The following is a 13,082-nucleotide window of genomic DNA, read 5'->3' as shown; positions in this document are numbered from 1 at the left end:
AAATTATAAATTGATGTGGCTCAATATGAATGGATTTTTTAAAATTTGAATTTATCTCATATCTAATCATGCTTTGTAGGAGCACTAGCAACAACTTTTCTACCATTTTTTCTCAATTTAGGGAATAAAATAACTTTTTAATTTCCTATAAAAAAAACACTTCACAACAGATTCTCTTATTTATTTCTATATGAATTAAATACTATTTCTTTTTATCATTGCAACCAATGAGAAATGAGAGAGAATTGTTGGGACATATAAAGAAGAGAGAATCAATTTTTTATAATTTAATAATGTATTGGGCATCTATAGTAATGTTGGTTATATTTAGAGTTTCGGATGCTTTTTTGTGATTTTTTTTTTGAAATTTTTCTCAAATATTGGAAAATGAATGAGCTATAGGGTGTTTGCTGTCCTTACTCTAAGCCTAGCATTCCTCTTGACTTTTATTGGGCCTGTTTTGTGGATATTTATGGGTTAATATTTTTAGCCCTATTTTTTATTTTTATTTTTTATTGAGATCACTTAAATTTTTTTTTTAAAAAAAAATTTGAGATTTTCAAATTTATAAATTTTAACCAGTCATTTCATTTAAGTGTCTAAAATAAGCTATATTTTAACATTTAATGTGAAAATTTAATGAGCAAGCTACATTCAAAGAATTTAATAAGTCATATTTTCTCATTAAATACTTAAACATGAATTATTTTAAACACTTAGATAAAATGAATGGTTAAGATTTATGAATTTAATAATTTCAAATTTAAAAGAAATTATAAAAATCTCAATCCACTTTTTTTTCTCCCACTTACCCATTATTCAATAATCTTCCTTTTTCTTTTTCCAAATATATCGCGAGTCTTTTTTTTTTTTTTTTGATTGGAGGGGGAGGATCTTTACTCCTAATATGAAGGGAGGAGATTACAGTAGAATTTTGGTAATTTAGTATTTTTAGAATTTAATTAGCACAGACCTGCTAAAGTTAAACAATCTAATAAAAATCATTAGTGATTATATATTCTAACAGTTATAACGTTAAAGCACAGGGACGATTTTCAAGGATTTGGGAGCTGCAGATGTGATTGGTTTTTGAACTATAACTTTTGTGTTGTCTGTTTACACTTTATAGTCCTGATTAATTCAATTATTGCAAAAATTACTATTAACTGTGATTTGGGGGTATTGCAGTCATTATATACAAAATTTAGTGCGTATCTAGTGCGTACGTCAACTCTCAGCAGCTGGTTGAAAGGGAACTTAAAAGGATTTTTATCAGGCAAACGGAAAGCAGATGTCTGCCTGAAAAGGAATGACCCTCAATTATAGGAGAGTGGTGTAAGCAAGTGAAACCGCTCACGAGCGAACTCAAAATTGGTTCATATAAGTTCAATTTATGTTCGACTCGATTATTTTATTGGCTATGGTTTATGAAATTCGGTTAAAACTTGGTGTAATAACCGCTAATCATGGTTATCTGTAGGGCTGTCAAAAATTACTAAAAAATTGGAACTGAAAAACCGAAAAATCGGAAACAGGAAAATCAGGGAGCTGGTTGGGAAAAACCAAACACCGGGTACCTCGGTTCCGGTACCCGGTTTTTAACACCCGGTTTTACCGGGAATACTGGAACCATATAATAATAATATTTTTTTAATATTTTAATATATATTGAATTAATATATCTTATCCTTAAAGCTCTAAACAAGTATTGGGAATAGTGTTTGATGCTTAATTTATCATTTTTTTGACCTTCATTATTTCATTAATTTACAATTCCTTTCTTTCTTTTCCTACACACGCCATACCACTTATTTTATTTTAATTTAGTTTTTCCCCTTTTATCTCTCTACCAGCAGTATTCAACCACTTCCCCATCCAGGCACCTACTCACTATTTATTTATTTATTATTATTTTTTTCTATCTTGTCGGTAGTTTCTTTTAGGTGAAATAGAAAACAAAAGAAAAAGAAGAAAAAAGAGAGAAGAGAGCATTTGGCAGAGAGGAGAGAAAAAATGAGGTTTTTTTCTCATAATCACTTCTGTCAGAGATTAGAGGATCATTTGTGGTCCGATCTTGATGCAATTTTAGTATGTTGTTCCTGATGACAAGATCTACTTATTGATTGGTGTTGATCGTTGGAATCCTTCTCCAGCTAATTGCTTGCTTATACCCACTTTGTGAGATCTTTCTTTGTTCTACCTAAATGAATTTGTTTTTGTCCTAGTTTGGATAGGATTTGTTTGATTATCTACAATTGGTGGTTGTTTTGTCAAAAAAAAATTTGATTTAAGCCAAAAAAACAATTTTTAAAAAAAAACCGGTTTCCGATCAAAGTGCAAACCGAAACCGGCCGGTAACTGGGACCCTGGTTAACCGGGACCCGGTTCTCGATTCTGGTTTTCCAAGATCAAGAACCGAAATATCCTAGTTCCGGTCTCCAATTTTGGCCAAAAATTAGACTGAGTTGACACCCATAATCATCTAGTTGAACCCATGTATAAACCATATATATACTCATTAATTTATAACTACTTTTTTGTCTTTTCAAAAAAAAAAAAAAAAAAAACTACTTTTTTAGACTAAATGAATGTCTATCTACTTGCCAAATAAAAATTACATATATTATTATCAAACATTGAAATACATTGAATCAAGCACGTGCCTCTCCAACTAATAAATAAGAAAAAGCTCTTTGCTAGGGAGTAAAAGGCAATTCAACGGTACAATATATGAGGGACAACAAAAGGAAAAAAAAAAATTATTAAAAATATTAGACCTCCATAGTCATATTAAAACGACCTGATCATCTCCACTAGCTTGTTCATGGAATTGTAAGAAGAACCATCTTCTTTAATGCAAAGTTCAACATTCTCCTTCAATTTCTTAGCATTTTTCCTCATGGCCTCCCCTTCTTCATCAACCATAAGTTTTTTTACAGTTTTTTCTATCTCACCTCTCTCCAGATCACCTTCCAATTCCAGGCCTACTCTCCATACATGGCTAACATATCTTGCATTCACTTTTTGGTCCCCGAAACACGGTCGGCATATCATTGGAATTCCTTCACAAATGCTCTTTAGCGTTGAATTCTATCCACAGTGGCTCAAAAATCCTCCCACTGCATTGTGTGCCAAAACTTCCGTTTGGGGTGCCCATTTCACAATATAACCCCTCTCGCCAATGTTTTCTTTAAATTTTTCTGACAGTACATCAGTCCATTCTGCACCATGAACCGAGCCTGGCCGAACCACCCATAAGAAAGGTTGATGGCTGTTCGCTAGTCCCCAAGCCATCTCAGCAAGCTCTTTGACGTCCATGAATGCCACGCTTCCCAAGCTTACATAAATGACTGATTTACAACTTTGCTTATCAAGCCATGCCAAGCAAGTAGTGTCCTCTTCCAATAAGCTACTAGAGGAGGTCGAGGCAATCCTATGCATAGGGCCCATTGCGAATATTGGAACTTGCCATTGGTGTTGAATTTTTTCCAATGATGAATTTTCGAGGAAGTCAATTGTATTATAAATGATGGGCGAAGATGTTTTATTGCTAAAAGCTTTACTCACTAGTGCCAAATAGTTTACTAATTTTTCAAAAATAGGTAGATCCTTGAACTTGAGAGGACAGAGCTCTGGAACTGGATCGTGCGACTTAAATTCTGTAATTCAAAAAAATTTGAATGTAAGTAACTAGTTTGAAGGGCGATGATCATTTGACAATAAGATAAAGTTAATACACTTTACCCCCTTAGCCGACAACCTTTATCAAAATAGTTTGATGAGTTAACAAATGTGATACTTGGATATATCAAACTATCATTTTATTACAATTAAGCCCATTTGTTTACACTGACCATTAGAGTGGATGCAAAAACAACATTTGACAAAAAATCTTCGGGAAATACCATCATTTTGACCATTGAAAAATCAAATTTACCTTTTATAATTATTAATCAATAAAAAAGACTAAAATTAAATATTTTTTTTAAAAAAAAATGGAAATTAAAGGAGGGTGTTGGGCTAGGAGTGGCTCGTGGCCACCCCCAGCCACCTTTGAGGTGGCTCAGCCACCCTATTTTCCTTGATTTTGGGAGTGCTCCGACTACCCTTTGTATTGTAGTATTGTACCCTTTAGGATAAGGCAAGAACTACGTTTTTGATGGAACATAGATATACCTGGGAAGGGGATGTGGCCATCTGCCTTTAGTTGGACAAGGGCAAAACGAGCAAGAAAATGGGCAGCACTACCGGCAGTTAAACTAATGCTTGGAAGCTTCAGATCCTTTGCCTCTGCTTGGGAAAAGTACATGAGCTCATCATGGATGATGCAGGCGATTCCATCGTCCGGGCACTGTTGGCTCATCACTTCAGCCAAGCACTCTTGGAAACGAGCTTTATAATTGGTATTAAGCTGCACTATAGAAGCTATTACCTCGCCAGAAAAGTCGGGGCTGGATGATGTATCTGGCAAGGGAACAAAGCTGAAATCTGGATGGCTTGAAGGTTCGGGGGAGTTGTATTGGGCGTGAACGACGGTAATGGAGAAGCCATTGGAGTGGAGGATGCTTCCCAACTGAAGCATTGGGTTTATGTGGCCTTGGAACGGAAATGGTAATAGCACCACCCGGACACGTCGGCGTCTCTTCCCTTGCTCTTCCATCTCTCTTTCTCTCTCTCTCTCTCTCTCGCACACATGCACTTGTCCGCTATGCTCTGTTATTATTGCAATTTATCTTTATCATCTTACATGAATTGACGATGACAGCTTATCTTCATTGTTATTTAAATGTTTTCTCAATTTTATTACAATAATCTTTTCAGAATTGTTTATTCATTTTAATTAAAGACCAAGATGATGATGACCGAGTGCTCCAGATCAGCGAAGAGAGGAACGTAGAGAAGGAAGACACTAACGACACATGGCATAGGGTGGAGCTTATCAACGGGAAGTTCATGAGGAGGTTCAGGCTGCCAGAGAATGTGATGATGGAGGCAGTGAAGGCGTCCATGGAGAATGGGGTTCTTACTGTCACTTTTCCAAAGGAATTGAATTTTGGGTTGAAGTTGTATCCGTTGGATTGTCTTGGTCCTGAAATAAATTAATAAATAAAAAGTGTTTAATAAATGTAATAAATTAGATAAGTAAATATAATTTGGATTTTGTGTAACGATGGCTTCTGGTCAATGTCTTCGACAATAATAGAAATGTTTTAATCGGTCAAGATGGACGATTTGTTGATAGCCAGAATTGTGATAATTAGAGAATCCCCTTGAAGAATGATGAGAGTTGTAATCATGGTTGCTGCAAGTGGAGAGCAGCTTGTGCCTCTCCAACCATCACTTCCAATCCAAGGATTTGTTTTGTAAAAGGTTGCAAGGATGTTACTTTCATGGTCATTTATGGCCGTTGTTGCAGTTAAGAAGTTAGCAGCAACATCAAAATTAACCTCTAGGGGGAGGGGGGGTCTGCTGAGTTCTTCCAAGCAGCAAGGTGGCCCTTGCTGATGAAATCAATGCTTTCAAGGGTTGAGATTGGATCCGGAATGATGGACTTATTATGGACTACTTTGTTTCTTACAAACCATATTTGATCCATCACCAACTGTTGTTGTTATAAGGAAAGAGAAATGTCAAATGTTAGATGCACTTGTAAGTGTATATTTCTTAATGTAGCAGAAAAATCTCAATTGGATCCAAAATTTAACGGTGGTTCTAATTATATGTTAACCGTGTTAACAAGGTAAAAGAGTTGTCGGTGTACCGTTATCTTATAATAATGAAGCAAAACAGGGGAAAAAATAAGAGAGAAAGATTTGAAGCATGTGAGGCAAGGGTGAATGTCTTTTGGATTTAGTTATGGTTATTGGCCAAAATAAATAAATAAGGAAAGCAGATCTTTGGTAGGGAGTAAAAAATAATACAAGATACTAAGAGGGACAGTCCTCAGATCTAGATCTAGAGCATTCAAAAAAAATTAAAAAAAAAAATTTCAGATCAAGAAAAGTTGTGATAGTAGATGTGTTATTAGATTACAATCATGACATGATCATCTCCACCAGCCTGTTCAAGGCATTGTTGGAAGAACCATCTTCTTTAATACAAAGTTCAATATTCTCCTTCAAATTCTTAGCCCTTTCTCTCATGGCCTCCCCTTCCTTTTCCACCATTACTCTTCTTACAGCTCTCTTTATCTCACCTCTTTCCATCTCGTTCTCCAATTCCAAGCCTACCTTCCATACATGGCTCACATACCTTGCATTCACTCTCTGGTCCCCGAAATACGGTCTGCATATCATTGGAATTCCTTCGGAAATACTCTCCAGCGTTGAATTCCAACCACAATGGCTCAAAAACCCTCCCACTGCGCTATGCGCCAAAACTTCCTTCTGCAGTGCCCATGTCACAATGCAACCTCTATCTCCAATATTTTCTTTGAAACCTTCGGGTAGTATTTCAATCCATTCTGAACCGTGAACTGAACCCGGCCGAATCACCCACAAGAAAGGCTGCTGGCTGCTGGCTAGTCCCCATGCCAATTCGGCTAGCTGCTTCTCATCCATGGATGCTATGCTTCCCAAGCTCACGTATATAACTGAGTGTTTAGTTTGTTTCCCAAGCCATTCCATGCAGCTAGTATCCTCTTTCCATAAGCTACTGCTGGAGGCTGGGGCAAATTTGTGCATAGGGCCCAAGGGTAGGATTGGAACTTGGAATTGGTGTTTGATATGTGACAACGACGATGGTTCAAGGCAGTCCATGGTATTCCAAATGATGGCTGAAGATGTTCTAATCTTGTACGCTTCAAGTACTAGTTTTGAAAAGGTATCACATATTCCGAACAAGGGAATTGGTAGATCCTTATATCTGAGTGGATAAAGCTCTGGAACCGAGTCCTGTAACACAGAATCTATAATCCATGTTTTGTAGTAGTTAGTATCAGTGCGCAAATAGAGAAAATGTTTAGCATATTTGTGATTAAACGGAGGGAGCGGTTGGTTGGTATTGGCCATGACCCTTCTCCTCTTTTGAATTTTTTTTTTTATTATAGTATAGAAATAGCTAAATCTATATATTTGGGCCAAAATAATTAAGCTTGGCTTTTGGCCCTATTATAACAAAAATCAATTTGTACTCAAACATTAAACATTCAAAATCTATCACGAGCAATAACCCAAATATATCATTAAAAAAGTAGGCATCACTATTTGAGTTGAAAATTAAAAATATAGGGTAAAGTCCATATACTTCTCCCAACTACCACCTAATTGACAATATCCTCCCAAACTTTCAATTGTGAAAATGTCTCCCCAAACTACCAAAACATTGTCAATGTTCCCTCAATATTTGAATAAAGATAAGAATGTCCTTGTATATTTCTCAATAGGAAAAAAAATACTCCTATAAATTAAAAAAAAATAATAATAATAATTTATAAAAAAAAATGAAAATTTTATTTTAATTTTTAAAACGATAATTTTTTAATTTTTTAAAATGAAAAATTTTTATTTAAAAAAAGAAAAAAAAATATTTTTAAAAGGGAAATTTTTATTTAAAAAATTATAACATAACAATAAAAATGAAAATTTTCAGTTTTAATTTTTTTCTTATAAAAAAGATTTTTTTTTTCTTCAGTTTTAGGTTTTTTTTAGAAGTTTTAGTATTTTATTTATTTACTTTTACTAATAATAATTTCGTTATTGGGGACATAGACAATGTTTTGATAGTATTAAAAGGACATTGTCACAACTCACAATTGAAAATTTGGGGGGAACATTATCAATTAGGTGGTAGCTAGTTTAAAGGGATATGTAGACTTTTTCCTAAAATATATTAAGAAACAATTATATTCTTTTTTTTTTTACTAATACTAAATGGATACTAATTTTATCGTTTATATATTAATTTAATCTACCATCCTAAGATATTTTGTATCGAAACAAATCCTTACAAACACATGTGGCAAGGAAAAGGACAAAAAAACACCCAAAAAACCAATTATATTTATTTTATCTTCTTTCTTACCACATGTGTTTGTAAGGATTTGTTTGTAAGTGCAGCAACCCTCTTTTCTATCCACATATATATCTTAATATATCTTTCATCTGAATGTATATCGCAAAAAACTAAACTAAATGGCTTAAAAGGATAATAAGAAAAAAGAAAAACAGATTAAATAATATATTGCGTCTACCTTGGAAGGGAAGTTGACCGTCCGCCACGAGTTGGATTAGGGCGGTGCGAGCAAGAAAAGTGGCAGCACTCATGGTGGTTAAGATGATGCTTGGAAGCTTCAGAGAATTGGCCACGGCCTCTGAGAAGTACATGAATTCATCGTAGATGATGCAGGCGATATCGCCGTCATCTGGGCCTTCACGTGCCGGTGCCGTCATCATCTGAGACAAGCATTCACGGAGATGGGATCTGCAGTTGGCATTAATCCGCCATAGAATACTTACCGGATCCCCGGATGAGATATCGGCTTCGGATAAGCCATCCGGTATTGGAAGGAAATTGAAATTCGGGTGGTTCGAAGGGTCCGGAGAGTTGAACTCGGCGTGGACGATTGTGATGGAGAATCCACGGGCGTGAAGGATGGTGCCGAGCTGAAGCATGGCATTTATGTGGCCTTGGAATGGACATGGCAGTAGAACCAACCGCCGACGTCTATGGCAATTCTTTTCCATCTCTCCCTCTCTCAACAAGTGGGAGTTTCTAAGTGGTACGTCGCTTGCTTTGGTGTCTCGTTCTAGCTAGAAAAGTCATATACTCCTCAGTCCTCAGCAGGTTGGGTCGAGTCGTGTCGAGATTCAGATGAATGTAAAATTTTTCTCAAAAAAAAAAAAAAACAGATGAATGTAAAATTATATAGATTTTATGTTAGTTGTGTCAAAAGACTTAGGGGTTGTCAAAAATTATGGAAGAATCGAAACCAAAATCGAAAAATTGGGAAACTAAAAAATGGGAAATTGAAGAGCCGGTTCCAGTTTCGGTTGGAAAAAATCAAAAACCGGGTACTTCGGGTACCCGGTTTTTGGCACTCAATTTTTACCGGGTTTTAAGTATTTTTATATATATTAAATTAATATATCTTATCCTTAAAGCTATAAACAAGTGCCGGGAATAGTGGAATTTTGTTTGATGCTTAATTTACCATTTTGACCTTCATTATTTCATTAATTTACAATTCCTTTCTTTCTTTTCCTACACACGCCCCACCACTTATTTTATTTTAATTTAGTTTTTCCCCATTTATCTCTCTACCAGCAGTATTCAACCACTTCCCCACCCAGGCATCCACTCACTATTTTTTATTTATTTATTTTTTTTTCTATCTTCTCCGAAGTTTCTTTTAGGTGAAATAGAAAACAAAAGAAAAAGAAGAAAAAAGAGAGAGAAGAGAGCATTCGGCAGAGAGGAGAGAAAAAATGAGGTTTTTTTTTTTTCTCATAATCACATCTTTCAGAGATTCGAGGATCATTTGTGGTCCAATCTTGATGCAATTTTAGTATGTTGTTCCCGACGATGAGATCTACTTATTAACTAGTGTCAGTCGTTGGGATCCTTTTCCAGCTACTTGCTTGCTTATACCCACTTCGTGAGATTTTTCTTTGTTCTACCTAAATGAATTTGTTTTTGTTTTGGTTTGGGTGTAGATTTGTTTGATTATCTACAATTGGTGGTTGTTTTGTCAAAAAAAAATTGATTTAAGCCAAAAATAACAATTTTTTTTTAAAAAAAGGGTTACCGGACCGGGTGCAAACCGAAACCGGCCGGTAACCGGGACCCAGTTCCCAGTTCCGGTCCCTGGTTTTGGCCAAAAAGTGGAAAACCGGACCGGGTTGACACCCCTATCAAAGTTGTGATCTAGGTGAAATGTTTAATTGAAATGAGTGAATAAAGGGAGTCAAGGTTTGAACTAATTAGGACTTTTGACTTTGAAACCATGTTAAATTTAACTCGAACTTAGGACATTTGATTCTGATACCAAGTTAAATTATTGTTAATCCAAAAATCTTACAATGATAAAAAGAAATAAATGTAATCATTTAATCATTTCTATAACACTCTCCTTACGTATACGTAAGCTCAAACTTTCTTTTAATGGGTAAGGTCCAATATGAAATATTTTAATGAAATGGCCCAATTAAATGGGTTAAATGATAGAGTAGGGTTTGAACCACCCACACAATTACACAAAGTCATTCTATTATATATATAAATCATGCAATGATGCAAATGAAATCTCATCTCCGAATCAAATCTCAATCATCAGAGAGATTAGCTGGAAAGGTTTTATAATGAAATTAGCTACTTCTGAGGTACAACAGCCTCCAAGGGCAATAGTACTAGGTGCACACAGAGCTTGACGGATGAAACATGTGGTGGACTTGTCAGCTTGACAACGAAAACCAGTATATTCTGTCTTTTTCTTTCTTTCTTTTTCTAGAGGATTTGTGTTTGATCCTTGAGCTTGAGTTTGTTTCAGTGTTTTTTTAGACAATTTTTATCTGGTTAATTAGCTAAATGTTATTTTGGTTGGTTAGAATATTAAAATGAGTTGTATTAATTGGTTCGGTAATTTGGGAAGAAAAAAATAAATAGTGAACTTACTAAATTTAGTGAGCATTCTTTAATAACGTTGATCAAAGAGCAAATTAAATCCGCCAAAAAAAAAAATGATAGGCATATATGGCAAACCCTTTTAGCTTAAATACGTGGATTAATGTGGTATAAGATTTTAAATTTTTTGTATTGAAAAATAGAAAGGTTTTGTCTTGTAGTTTTAATTTTTTTGAAAAGTTTGCTGAATTTTCAATCTTGAAAAAAAAAAAAGTCTAAAAGAAAGCAAGAAAGTTTTGATTTGTAGTACAAGATCGAGTTCCTTGCGTAGTACATGCATTACCGCACTACGATGCCAAAACCCAATATCTGACAGTAGATCACCAAAACTCCACCTAACAACAAATCTAAGATAAATTTATTTAGATTTTAATACTACTATGTTTGTTGTTAATACTAATAGATCGAGACTTCCATCAACTTTTCTGTCCAATAAATACTTAAAACGATTGTAAAATTATAATTATATTTTTCTGTTTTTTTTAAAAAAAATGGTCATAGAGACCCGTAGTTGTGGGTCTCCTGGCCTCCACATGGCCAACAGTAGGTCTATTTCTTTCCCATGGCAAGCCATGAGCCCATGCACACCCAACGCAGCCGCATGTGGTGGGTCGCTCTTTGGGATTCACTTCTCACAAAGGTTATGCGTATTAAATTCCTGCATTTTTTAAAAGTTATTTATTTTTATCCACTTAAACTTTAAATAATAATTTACTAATAAGTGGGTTGCATAAGCAAAATCTCCACCACTCATGGTAAGATAGGTCTCAACGGCCGGCCGGTGGGCGGCCATGAAGAGTAAGACTTCAACTTTTTTCATAATCGTTTTAATTATTTATTACGTTAATGCACAAAAGTGTAGCATTAATGTAATTTCTCTAAAATTAATGCCCCATTATTGGTGGCAATTGTCTGCTTTTTAGAACTAGTGGAACTTCCTTTAGAAAGAAAGAAAGAAAGAAATGGAAGTACATTGTTGTAGTACACAATGAGAATTATGTACTGCCATCACCAAAATGCCTCCTTCAACTCCCTATAATATCCTTCCCTTTAATCATTTATTTCAAAGAGAGTTAAAAAATAAAAAATAAAAAAAATGAAGACACACCTGACATTTTTTTGGGGAAATACAACAGAAATTATCTTCGCAGGTTGGCCGGGACAAGGCTTCAGCTCCTACATGTTGGCCTTAGTTTCAGTCTTTGTGGTGGGTTTTGTGGTGGAGTGGCTTTCGCACACCAGATTTATCAAGTCTACCACCGACAATATCACAGCTGGACTTGTACAGACTACGATGTATGCCGTTCGTGTTGTGTTGGCTTACTTGCTCATGCTTGCCGTCATGTCGTTTAATGTTGGCGTGCTGCTTGCTGCAGTCGGAGGATACACAGTAGGGTTCTTCATCTTTGGCAGTCGGGTTTTTGTGAATTCAAAGACAACGCCTTTCCAAGATCCATCTGATCTTCCTCCATTGAATTGCTAATCAGCAGTACTACTTGTAGGCATATTTTCAGTAATTTTGTTGTTCCAATTTGAATAACAAATGTAAGATAATTTTTATAAGTCATCATGAGCCGTCCGTGCTTTTACTTGAACAAAGATCACCCGACAAATTGTTAAAGATTCGGATCCAGTTGTATGATTTATCAATATTTTGCATGAACCTTGGTGTAATTTAATATATTAATGTTTAGGGTCGAAGTATTATGGGTTGATTCATGGGAATTTCAGCTGGTGGGTAATTTTCAATAGGAGAAAGGTTAATTTACATTCTTCTAGCATTCTATCAACATACTAGTTGGCGTGATATGCTCGATTCACCTTTATATTAATTTTAATTAAAAAAAGAAGAAGAGTAAATTGAACATGCTACATACGTCAATTAAATATACGAGACGAATCAATTAAATATACAAGAAGAATGCTGAGGAGACGAAGCATAATTAATAAAAATAATTAGTTATAAGAGAATTGAAATAAAAATATATATAATATTTCAAGCATTTTTGAAAATCAAATTTATAAATGATTAAATGGTTAGATATTGAAGAAAAATTTACTATATAAAAATAGTGTGCATGGAGAAAAGGTATCATACAAACTAAGATCCTATATTAAAGAAAAGTCGGTTCTTGTTAATATAAGGGCAAAATTATCATTTTACGAATCATATATTACCCACTCCCATTTGGATAGATTGAGCTCTATATTAATACATTCCAATTAACTTCGTAGTTGGCTCCTAGTAAAAACCATTTTTTCAAAAGTTTAAAAAAATTATTTTTGGCAAAAGTTTAAAAATGAAACTTAAAAGAAAAAAAAAAAACGAATTTTTTACTTAAAAGCTTTATTTGTTAAACACGTTCTCAAACATACTATAAATATATACAAAAAAAATATTTTTAACAAGAGTATTGCGTTTGATTCATTTAGAAGTTGCAGCCACTAACTTCGGCAGCCGA

General features: G+C 34.7%; 2 protein-coding genes and 1 pseudogene across 2 annotated transcripts; 1 reads left to right on the top strand and 2 right to left on the bottom strand.

Annotated features, from left to right (window-relative positions):
• Positions 1-2,790: 2,790 nt before the first annotated feature.
• Positions 2,791-4,660, bottom strand: LOC132163234 (UDP-glycosyltransferase 76E2-like; annotated as a pseudogene).
• Positions 4,661-5,823: 1,163 nt separating this feature from the next.
• LOC132164173 (UDP-glycosyltransferase 76E1-like) lies at positions 5,824-8,830 on the bottom strand. The gene is made up of 2 exons (XM_059574610.1): positions 8,192-8,830; positions 5,824-6,907 (listed from the first exon to the last, which is right to left on the bottom strand). Exons 1-2 carry the CDS (start codon positions 8,682-8,684, stop codon positions 6,036-6,038), a joined length of 1,365 nt encoding a protein of 454 aa, XP_059430593.1. The 5' UTR covers positions 8,685-8,830; the 3' UTR covers positions 5,824-6,035.
• Positions 8,831-11,800: 2,970 nt separating this feature from the next.
• LOC132163107 (copper transporter 1-like) lies at positions 11,801-12,103 on the top strand. The gene has a single exon (XM_059573306.1). The coding sequence runs from the start codon at positions 11,801-11,803 to the stop codon at positions 12,101-12,103; it is 303 nt and encodes a 100-aa protein (XP_059429289.1).
• Positions 12,104-13,082: the final 979 nt, after the last annotated feature.

The sequence above is a fragment of the Corylus avellana genome, chromosome ca10 (assembly GCF_901000735.1).
Source record: "Corylus avellana chromosome ca10, CavTom2PMs-1.0".
Lineage (NCBI taxonomy): Eukaryota > Viridiplantae > Streptophyta > Magnoliopsida > Fagales > Betulaceae > Corylus > Corylus avellana.
The sequence above is the reverse complement of the archived record's forward strand: the minus strand, read 5'-3'. Positions and strand labels throughout refer to the sequence as shown.